The 12,518-nt window shown below is 33.8% G+C and overlaps 1 protein-coding gene across 3 annotated transcripts in view; it reads left to right on the forward strand.

The window, feature by feature from the left end:
• LOC128669309 (proton-coupled amino acid transporter-like protein CG1139) overlaps window positions 1-12,518 on the forward strand; it is a 45,439-nt gene that overhangs the window by 15,902 nt on the left and 17,019 nt on the right. Inside the window, exons 2-3 of one of the 3 annotated variants that reach the window (XM_053744057.2) lie at window positions 3,598-3,720; window positions 12,140-12,223. In XM_053744057.2, coding sequence (XP_053600032.1) covers window positions 3,662-3,720; window positions 12,140-12,223 — 143 coding nt within the window. In that variant the 5' untranslated portion in view covers window positions 3,598-3,661. Of the gene's footprint in view, window positions 1-3,595; window positions 3,721-12,123; window positions 12,224-12,518 lie in introns of those variants that run through there. The other 2 variants (XM_053744058.2, XM_064435917.1) reach the window with 2 other exon arrangements.

Below are 12,518 nucleotides of genomic sequence, written 5' to 3' on the forward strand. Positions count from 1 at the left end.
CGGTTCAGTGGCAAGATCCTTACCACTGCGCCATCGACGTCGTCAAAAGACTGACTATAACAGTTATGTGACTGGATTTACTGGACTTGCAAAAAACATTTTCTTTTTCTTTGTCAACCAATGCGACATTCACTTGATAACTGTGATAATCATAATGCTTTCATAGACATGAAAAAAATAACATCACACATTCCATACTTAATGATACTCTAACGTGACGTCACGACTGAGTATTATCGTAGCGATATATTCAGGAATAATTTTGTTTTTAAAAGCCTGTTTCACTTTATTCTGATAAAATAATTATATTGCAATCTGACACATAAACTAACTTCCGGATAAATCTGCCACGTGTGATTGGCCAGTAAGCATTATTCATCACTTGTCACCACAAATTGTAACGCTGTCAGTATGATACGTTACATTTAGGCTATCTGATAGTTTATCATTAAATAGTTAAACAGAAACTATGTATTTTAACCATATCATCCACAACATTACTATTGTGTCCCAATTTGTGCTTAGCCAATTTTATTTCTTTCTTAAATATTTAAATAGTACATTAGCTAATCCAAGTTTAGTTCAAATGAAGATAAACAAAATAAAGTTAAATTATAACAAACTGGTAATGCTCGTGGTTTTGCTTTAAATACAAACTTTTCTCATAAATCACTTGATGACAAACACAGAATTTTGAATAATAAGCCAACAGAAGTGCTGACTTTTATGTCGGTAGTATCGAGAGGTTAAAACGCGCTGCTGAGTTCGAAGTCTCAGGTTGAAGATGAGAGGGAGAGTATTAGCAAGAAACAACACATTCGAAAAAAAAATAATGTCCTTGCGGTGAACCATCATGGAGTGAAATCGACTTTCACGATCATAATTTTAATGATCATTGTAATGATCATTGTAATGATCATTTTAATGATAATTTTAATTATAATTTTAATGATAATTTTAATGATAATTTTAATGATAATTTTAATGATAATTTTAATGATAATTTTAAAGATAATTTTAATGATAATTTTAATGATAATTTAATGATAATTTTAATGATAATGTTTTATATTTTTATTTATCACCAAAATTGTATACACGTATATACAATATTTCAACTCAAATGCGTCAAAATTGAGTTAAAGATTCCAGTCTATTAAACATAATTCTTCTACCTGCCATTATAAATACATTGCAATTATAATAAATTAAATTATAAGCTATTAAAAATGCGTAATTTAAAAATCATTTGAATGAGTGCATAAAGCTTCGGATTCGTTAGCAAATGTCATACGGGAGGTAAAATAACTCCTCTATGACACTTCTATATGGTATTCTAAATTCTGCGATGGAAACCGAGTTCAAAGTGAGGAATCAAACAGTCTGAAGTTTTAAGATTGTTCAGTTCGTGCGTCAATGTAAAGTCGAAGTTTTGCAATCACCTTGATCATTTGAAATATTAATTTATGACTTATTTCGTCCCACGTAAGTATTACTCGTATGTGTAAATAGGATCATTTATTCTTATAAATAGATACTTGATTGTTATTTTAAGACTGTATTTTCTCCAAATAAAATAATATTGTACAACTGAAAAGTATTGTATGTATTGCACCTAAAATTTATAACAACATTACACAACAATAAATGAACATCAAAATTTAAATAATATTTAAAAAGCACCTCAGGTCCTTACTGATTGATAAATGTTATATGACTGACATAGATAAAAATTTGTAATCACTGAACAGTATTCATTCAGCACAAAGTTTATTACTGAAGCTTACTGTCGACGCCACTTATGTGTGCCTTAAAGTGGAATGAAACAAACACTTCTTGTTTACAATGTTGACATTATTTTACCTTGTCTTCTCTATTTGAAACACTATTATAGATCGGCCACGTTGCTTTTGTCAGTTTCTTAGACAATTTCGATGGTTCACAGGTAACCAAAAATAATTTTACCGCAAAATTTGAACCAAGTATATGTATACTATAATATTTTACTATGAATATCCGAATATGATATTCCATATACGGTAAATTATTGTATGATACATAGGTAAATCACTGCTTCGCTCGGATAAAACCATAATAAAAAAAGTAGCCTGTGTTACTCCGGAAGGTATCGTCTGTCTCTGTTTCAAATTTCATCAAAATCAATCTAATATTTTTTGAGTTTATTCGTTACAAACAAAGAAACTACCTTTTGGTTTTTTTTGTTTTTAGAAATCAACTTTTGCGGAACGATTCAAATGCAGCGCAGTTTCATTTATTTATCGTAATACTAGGTGTTAAAAATCAACTTGATACTAATTTGCGATGCAGATAAGTTTAAATCTTGAACTGGATCGCATTAAGACGATGGTAAACCTAAGATTGATGATAGATTTTCTATTTTAATAATAAAATATGTTTGAATTTCTTTCCGTCATAAATTATCTTCTTTACACATACCGTATTAAGACAATTGAATGCCTAATAAAATATTACTAGTAACATTATTTATATTAATAATGTCTGCGAAAGTATTTAAATAATATCATTGTACAGGAACAATGGCGAGAGTGGACGGAGAAAGTCGTGGGTTTCCTAATAGCTTGATGTGTTGATAAAGTTGTGCAACATATGCACTAGGCATTAGCGTGAGATTACATGTACAGTCAATTGCACATCAATCTACTCAAATTAACAGCATATAACCTCTATCACAGCTTAGTGCGGTTATGGAGATTAACTTGGCGTCGTTAGGTAGATATTATAAAACAAATTCCTCTGCCACGTCTGTCCGTCTTTTCGCGATAAACTAACAAACTGCTGCACGTATTTTCATGTGATTTTCACTAATAAATAGTGTAATTTCTGAAGAAGGTTAAGGTGTATAAATTATTATGTTTCTCCCGAGCGAAGCCAGGAAGGGCCGCTAGTGTAATATACTGTAGTGGTGTAAAAAATGTCGGGAAAATGTTTCTGCAAATGATTCCGTGAAATTATCCGACGAGAATATCTCTACGACATCTACGGGAATTTTCAAGGGTGGAAAATGCCGAGAATAAAATCTGTACTACAAAATGTTCGATAGATTTGTTCGATTGACCTTTTTCGATTTTAAAAATCGGAAATCGAATATAATGGCTTACTCGTACCTTAAATGTAATACAATAACTTTAAACGTATTCAAAATGGTTGAATTGTGTGTGGTCTCTCAAAAGAGTTTATGGCAGAAACTAACCTGATAATTCATTTTTAACCCCCGACGACTGAAGGAAGATGCATCTATATGTCTGTCCGTGGCATCGTGGCATCCAAACGGCTGGACCGATTTTGATTTAGTTTTTTTTATTTGAAAGAGTATTTAATCGAGAGTTTTGATTGGAAAATGCTATGATTGGAAAATGTAGATTCAGCAGTTTGTAAACCATTAACCAACTCTTTTCTAGCGGATATGAGGATAAATTCAGAGTCGGGAGTTTCTGAAATTTTAAAATTTAATTTAGTTTTTCACCATTCGTATTCCATATTTGTCACTTTCATCGTGGTAATATTAAAAAAAAATTCAGCTAGTTCTGAAAAATGATACTTACATCCTTGTTTCAGGTAATAATTTGAAGCTTGTGGCGATGTATAGAGGATCCGCTACACGAACACACTGAGAGTCACAATGGAGAAGGTCAGACCTAACGATCCACCCATCCGTGACTTGGACACGTACAGCTCCAAGTAAGATTGAAATAAATAAATAAATATATTAGGACAAATCACACAGATTGAGCTAGCCCCAAATTAAGTTCGAGACTTGTGTTATGGGATACTAACTCAACGATACTATATTTTATAACAAATACATATAAGACCCGGGCCAATCAGAATAAGATCTTTTTCCATCATGACCCGACCGGGGATTGAACCCGGAACCTCTCGGTTCAGAGGCAAGTACTTTACCACTGCGCCACCGAGATCGTCAATTTACTATTTAGATAATTATATTAATTACTGTCGTCGAACTCGGGCACATGCCGACGCGAATGCGTGAACATTGCGTAGTATATATGAGTGCTTTTGTTTACCGCAATGAAAGATCAGCAATGTATACCGAATCCGCCAAACCTAGAAAAGAACCACCAAATTCATTGGCATTTGAATTTGAACTGGATTGCGAAACTTTGTTTTTATCTACCTCGTAATTGATAAAGACGTATGACGTAATACTGTATCTTATTTCAGACAGCATTTCATTACATCTTTTATTTAGAGACTAAAAATACTCATTACTAATCATTGCTCTTGATTACCTGTCGAGTGCGGGTGCGCAGTTCTGCGCAAGAACTATTGTTACGTCGTTTTCCAGCATACGAAAGTTGAACGCCAAAATAAAATCATACAACGAATAAATAATTTTAACTGGCACATGATTTATTGACGTCATAAAAGACGTTAGACGTTTTCGAAGTTTGAATTGAATAAATTAAATTGTAATTGATTAAACAGTATGCGATTGCCATGGCCTCGCTCTGATATGTGAAGGTTTGGTTTAAGGATATGTATTTCTCATAAAGAATTACAATATTCACTTGGTATGAGAACTACATCTAAGTGTCCTATATGTACACTTTTATACAACACCTCCTTAGTTTATAAATACATGCGAGATAAAATAAAAGTAACAAATAAATCACAAAGAATCCATAACACACAAATCACAGTCTTTTATATGAAGTATGTGAAGGTAGAACTCGGAAACTAAGCTAAGAAACAATATAATATTGAATCGATATTTCTATATTATTATTATTTCTATCGTAGATATTGTATAATACGATGATTAAAGAATAGTAAATGCAATGAATTATTACATACATATATAAGTAGTAAGTATCTATTCACTCAGATAAAACCCCTGGCAAAATTGTCGATATCTCCCCAAAAAGACGGGCGTTAACTCATTATTTCAGTGTGCGCCGGACTTTTTGGCAGTTAACTGGACGAATATTGAACAAAAGCCATATTTGTTTAATTTTGAAACTCCACAATTCTGGACCAATTCACTACGTAGTTTTTCATTAATTAATACGTTGCAAATTGGTCGAGAGTGTGGACCCTTAGCTCATATATCTACTAATATACAATGAAATACAAAAGCAATTTCTCTTCTCGTGTAGAAAACCATCGAAGCGTCATTGACGTGAGGAGAAATAGACAACAGAAAGACGTCGAGAGATGTTAATATTTTAAGAATACACAAGCTTACAACACATTTTATAGTGAGTGTGTGTATAGAGTGAGTTCATGACGCTGATTTTCAATTTATTATTTTAATCGTATGGCTAATTTGAAGCGGTGGTGATCCAGTTGTTAACCATCGTGATACCGCAAGGTACCAAGTTCGGATCCTTTGGTTTATGTATCGTGTCAGAGTTCGGCGATAATGTATAAAGGGCTTTTACACGATGCCAAAAATGTTTTGATAATTATCTATTTCAATCGGTGGTCTATTAATAATTCATTAATTTCCTCCTGTTATACCCGGCTGATTCGAACCTGAGATTGATTTGATTGGAATTCGGAAAAATGGTCCTTTTAGCTTAATATTACGTTTCGAGAGAAAAAAAAAATGTTTTCACATTAATAAGGTCAAAGACTTAAGATTATATGATGCGTACCTATCCGATAATATTATATGTTAATGTGTGTTTGTTTGTCCTTCTTTCTCGTTTTAACGGTTCATTGGATTAACTTTATTATTATAAGTTGAAAAATCACAAAATCAAAGCCTTCTTTAAACATTTTTTTTTTACATTTGAAGGTTTAATTTTATTACGACACGCCGAAAATCCGTGCAGTAGTTTTTGAGACACAGTAGTTTTTGTTCACAGATAGACGCGGTTGAGAACTTTGTTTTACAATATTATGTAAGGATACCGTCTCCGGGCTTCTCGGCGTCACAGCCCAAGTGAAGATGAGATAAAGAGACAAACTTGTATTACACAGAATATTTTCTCCTTCAAAACTACACTAAAGTATACATCGAGTCGTTGCATTCGAGTCGTTTCCTTTATAGTTATATCTACTTACCTTCAATACTTACTATTGATGGGTTATGAGCAAAATAGGAATAAAATAGAGGTTTAGAACAACGCAGTAAATTATTTTATTTTCACAGAGCAAATCTACATACATTGTTGGCGACCATTTCTGAGAGAGAGTAAAACTATTTCTTTACAACTGACAATGTCAGTAACATACAATGAGTATGAAGGTATTATATCTAGTTTAAACACTCTAACACTACCCCTTAAACTAAATAATACATCATAAGAAGTAACAAAACAAAAGGAATACATTTTATTACATGCTTAACTTAAATAACTCAGACGTAAACTTCAAATGCTTTTCTCCTGGTAAAGATTTTGTCATTACTTATAGTCTTTAAACCATTTCTTAAATTAACTTGAACTTTTCCTTGACCACTTGTCAGCACTGTATCTCCATTAGCAACATTCACTTGCAACGGCTTTCCACACTGAAAATCCATCATTTGTAATTTATTATGACACATGTGATTTGTCGCTCCAGAATCGATATACCAGACATTTTTCTGAATATTTGCTGATAAAGCTGTCAATAAAGACTTATCACTCTTCTGGACAATCTTTCTTAAAATGCCCGGTCTTTTTGGATCGGAAACATTTAAATGATTTGAATGTCTTCTTCATCACTAAAGCGTTGAAATCGGAGTGTTCAGTTTTTCCATCCCGTCGTTGTTGCTCCTGCAACAATTTTATTTTGACAAGTTCAGTCGTAAGAGGCTTTCCCGAATTTTCCAAAGCCATAATCAGTGGGTCATAGTCTGTTGTCAAACCACCTAACATAACTACAGCTAAAAATTCGTCCTCAAGTTTAGATCCAATATCCTCCAACTGCTGTCCGAGCTCCGTAATATGTGATAGGTAACTCTGCATGCTCCACTCAGTTTGGCACCAAACAAAGATCGTAGCAATCCCAAGCGCCGACAAAGTCCCTTGTCCTCATATGCACGCTGCAAGTTGGTCCAAGCTTCATACGGTGTCGTCGCATTACAGACATGTTGTAAAGCTGATGGTCCAACAGAGAGACAAATCTTCGCCAGGGCTTTCTGCTTCTTTTTCACATCTTTGCAAGCTTCGGCCGACTCCGCCGATTCCACACAATCGTACAAGTCTTCGTGCATCAATATCATTTTAAGCATAAATTTCCAATGGTTGTAGTCTTCAATCCCTTTTAGTTTTTCGATAGGAATGCCCACATTACCAAAATTCCCAGACGATGTAGCCATGGTGCGATTTGTGGAACGTAATGGCCGTCAACAATTTCAATATCAATTTTATATTTACTATTTCGAAAAATTAACGTAGCAAAGCGCAAAAATCGTTCCTGGGCCCATAACCTGATGGGTTATGAGCAAAATAGGAATAAAATAGAGGTTTAGAACAACGCAGTAAATTATTTTATTTTCACAGAGCAAATCTACATACATTGTTGGCGACCATTTCTGAGAGAGAGTAAAACTATTTCTTTACAACTGACAATGTCAGTAACATACAATGAGTATGAAGGTATTATATCTAGTTTAAACACTCTAACAACTATATCTTATCTTACAAACTCAGCAATCTATGTCGATCCGTCTGAGTTTGTCGTCATTAAAGCTCCCACTTAGCTTCCCTTTTAAGCTCTACAACGTAGCAATTAAGCACTAAGCTCTGGCTTACATGAGATTATCAGATACTTACTAAAATCCTAATCCCGAAAGCTCTTTGTCTATTCATGATTTGATCTATATGTCACCGGCCAAACCCGATTCCAGGATAAACTAGTTTTGCCCAGGCTAAACGAATTCTTCCTACATGCGATAGGATAAACTAGTATAACCTTGACTAAACCAGTTCGTCCTAAGCCCGATAGGATAAACCAATTTAGCCTAGGCCAAACTAGGTTATCCGGATAGAAATACACACTGTCGGGATAAACTGGCATGGCCTAGTCTAAACATTATAGAATATCTAGAAAGACAAAATAAATAGGTAAATTCAATAAAATACTATTTAATTAAGCTTGTTGGACTAAGCTAAATTAATTTAGACTAGGTCATTGCTATTTAAGCTGAATGTGTTTATTTCTATCAGGAGAAACTAGTTCGGCCTAGAATAAACTCATTTTTCCTACATGCGATAGGATGAACTAGTATAGCCTAGACTAAACCAGTTTATCCTATCGCATGTAGGAAGAATTAGTTTGGCCTAGGCAAAACTAGTTTATCCTGAAATCGGATTTAGCCGGTAACATATACATATAATAAAACTGTATGCTATGTATGTACATAGGAGATATAAAAGAAAAGTAATTATTGGGGGTCTTTATGTGACTAATAGAAGCCAAGACAATTTTTGTGTGTCTATCTGTATATTAGTACACACACCACGCAAAAACTGTTCAATAGAATTTGTTTAGCGAATAGTCTAACTTATATTCTGGTATAGGTTTCATCGCAATACGTTGCTTAGAACCCGATAGTTATATGACAATAATAGATGAGCAGACACATGAAATAAACGCGATCGAAGTCGCAGGCATACTTTACTTAATCTTTAAACCCTCTTCATGTTGGACCCATGTTCCCGTGCAAGCCTCAGTTGAATAAAGAATTTTGAAATTTAATTTGAGGAAATTTACGAGCGTAATTTACGAGTTCAAATTCATTTGGCCTCTGTTCATCCCATTGTTATTCATTCTGGCCGTTCCATTAGTGTTTATAACTTACTTTACCCATCTAACTGGCTCCTACTTTCAAATAAAGTGAAACTTAACTTCAAGGCTTTTTAATTTGACCCTTTGTGTGAAGTTATTTATTTAAATGAGAGATGTCACTTTAGAAACACTACGGAATACCAAAACTCACAGTTTGTATGTGTAAAGTTACTTTTTTATTAACGTATTTCGTAGCAATGCTGTGCCCATATCAATATACATATATGCCTATATACATATATTATCATGACTGTTTAGGAAATATGACTATAGAAATCTCTCTCTCTCTCTCTCTTCCTAAACACAAGTCAAGTGGAAATCCACTTGCCACAATCATAACTGACTCGATTCCTCTAATAAACATGACTCTTCGTGTATTATCTTCTCCTCTCTTACAAAAGAGATTCGCAATCTGGACCATGTTTTTCGAGGTGGATCCTGACCTTCTGTTCCATTTACTGCCGCATCATAAATACCATTCGTCATAATATTATTCCCCATATTTATCGTAATATTCAATCACTCATAAAATTGTCATTACATCAGTATAAATTAATATAAGGTCGGGTAGTAACCAGTACAGATCTACACTTTAGTCAAAATATATGAAAAAGTGGTCAGATCTCATATAAAGCCAAGATTCTTGATATATGCGCCGTAACTTTACCAGACCTAACTTCACATACTCTACATTCTAGTTAAAACGTGTGGCTAGACCGTCTTTCTACCGTCACTTAGATTTCATAGGCATTCGTTATGTTATTTCTAGAGTAACACATGAGAACTGATCACAAGTCTGTTTGTGAAGCAAACTAGACTTGTCTTGGATATTTTTACATGAATATTTTATTTTCGCACATGAAAATAAAAACATTCGAAATTTTAAAACAAACATGTTTTACACAACGTTGTAGAGAAGCATCGAAGCAAATTTAAACCATTTAAAAAGATAATATTATAATACCTAATAACCATCACGATAACTGCCCGGAATTATACAATTCAGACGAACACAATTTAACTTTGTTAAATTTAATGAGATAATCATTGTGGTTTGTTTGTCATGATTGCACATTGTTATTTAAATGTAATTTTACCACAAAATTTTATATTCTAAACATTGTTGATGGCCTATTTCATCGCCTGCTAAGTGTTTCAGAAGTGTTGGATAAGGCTAACCGGTTATATTTATCTAGCAGTTAATTTATCTGACATACAGATAACTTTTGAAATTTTAAAATTAAACCGGGTTCGCCGCACGAGTTTTGCCTTACACAATCAACAAAAATTATCAACAACTCAACGTGCATCTCGTTCAACAGAGTTAAATGGAGGGGGCGGAGTATCACTACCGCAAAGGCGCTTAGACGTTCATTCTCGATGCAAATAAACAATCAAATTCAAATTCAAATTTTAAGAAATCTTACAAATAAAATAACCCTAGATCAAAATCGGTTCAACCGTTTGGCACGATGCCAAAGACCGATACACAGACATAGGTACACGTTAAACTTATAACTCCTAACTTCCGTGGTTTAAAAGATAATAAACAGACTTTCGCATTTATACATTTAATTGTAGATAGATAGTATGGATATTAAGTCAACTGAAATCAGGTTCAAATCGCAAAATGTTTGATGTAATATGAAACAGGGCAAGATCAATCACTTAGTTACTTGATGTGATTAATTCCCGTATTTTGTTTTTGTCTACTCCTGTGACCCCTTACCCTCATCGCTTCAGAATGAATTGGTTTTACGTTCCACGTGACTAAATACCAGTTTAATTAATTTCCATGCAGGAAGAAAAACAAGTGGGAAATTGGTTCCTTCAAGTTTTCGACGGGATTTTCACGCGAGGTTAAAAGGAGAACTAAAATAAGATGGATATTGTGATGAAGACGACCGATTATATGATACACGTGTGTGTCATGAAACATTTCAATTAATAAGTTTATAAAGAGTGCTTCTCTCCAATTTATTCCATACAATAAAAACATGATTTTTACATATAATCATTTGTACATATATTCGTAATAAGCATGATATTGCACTATCGATTTACGCACTTAAACAATCATAATCGATTGATTATAAACGTTCATTTTTAAAACATAAAATGAAATAGAAAATTGCTAGTTTAACATTTCTAAATCTGTGGTTTATCCAGAGATAGGGACACGCGGGCCGCCCTTTCTAAATCTATGAGTTTAACAGTATAATATATTATTAGACTTCTAATTGAAGGTATAACCTTATTGAAGCTATAAAGGGCTGGGAATATTAATTGACATAAATCAATCCACAATGCAAATGTATACCTAAGTGACATGATGCAATGAAAAATACGCGTTTCATCATCACGCCATAGATTGGGGTTAACTTACTTACGTGGTGGAGTAACCTGCAGTAAATTGATGGAATCGTGCATTTGTCGTGACGAACTCGGAGGGTGCTCCTGGCAGCCATGATGATTATGTAAGTTTTAAAACAAAACCGATTAGTGCGAGTCCGTATCGTTTACTTTGTGAAAAAGGCATAAAATCACATGTCTGTTGGATATGAGCCCCCTTAAATATTTATTTTTTTGGCTTAAGTACAGTCGTATATGATTTTAACCTACAACAAAATCATTGCTAATTTGAGATGGCATGGACGTACAGTCAACCGCGCTTTTTCGAATTCTATGAAAGGACTACAGCGGCAAATTTATTACGATTTTGGATATATTGATGTTTTACTGACTGTACATGTGGTAATTTATCATTCAGTTGAATGTACTCACGATATTTTCGTTTGGTATTGCAATTGACCTAAATCCTATTTATACCTGTGAAGGTTCTTCAAATCCCCTGAGGGCCGGTACGGTAGGACCGATAGATACTCTTTTAGAATGTGTACCTACTAGGGTTTGATCGGGGTCGTAAAGGATTCCTTTCGGTCCTCTTTATGTCTAAATTTCTCGTGGTATCTAGATTCCTTGTATCCAGTCTGTTCAAGTCCAAATAATAGTGCAACATTTCGTATATATTTGGTTATAAATTATTACAGATAAGGCTGTAATTTGCACAATGTATCTAAATATTTATGTCATTTCGTACTTAATACATTGTAACTAATTCGTGCTATAAAGTATTATTGTATTGTATAATTAACTAAGAATTATTTGATATATTGTACTGCTTTCAACCTCTCTCTGATCACCTGAGCGTTTTCATAGTTTTTTCGGGCGTCGGCGCCCAGGGCGCTTTTAATCTATAGACGCCAAAAATATGGGCAAAAGTTAATATGATTAAATAATAGTGTGTTATATGTAAGCGAATAATTTCATTGCAAATAGAATGTGCTTGTTCCAGGGTAGAATTAGCATACAATGGCTCCAGAGAGGACCTGGAGCCCTACGTCCCGTCGGAACACAGGCCACTGGAGTCCAACACATCGTGAGTACCATCTGTTAATTTATTTCACTTTGTACCTGAAAACATAAATAATCTGAGGCTTATTCTACCAGTCAACCGACACGTAAAAGAAACAAATCAAACGGAACATAAAATAATATATATCTACCAATATACATTTATATATAATAAACATACGTTATCTTAAAACATACTTAAAACCTATAAATGCAAAGTTTCGTGAGGATATAAGCGTGAAATTTGGTACACTGGTAGAATATAACTGGGAATAACACATTTTATCACGAAATTTCCACGGAAGCGAAGCCGCGGGCCA

This window comes from Plodia interpunctella, chromosome 4, assembly GCF_027563975.2.
Source record: "Plodia interpunctella isolate USDA-ARS_2022_Savannah chromosome 4, ilPloInte3.2, whole genome shotgun sequence".
Lineage (NCBI taxonomy): Eukaryota > Metazoa > Arthropoda > Insecta > Lepidoptera > Pyralidae > Plodia > Plodia interpunctella.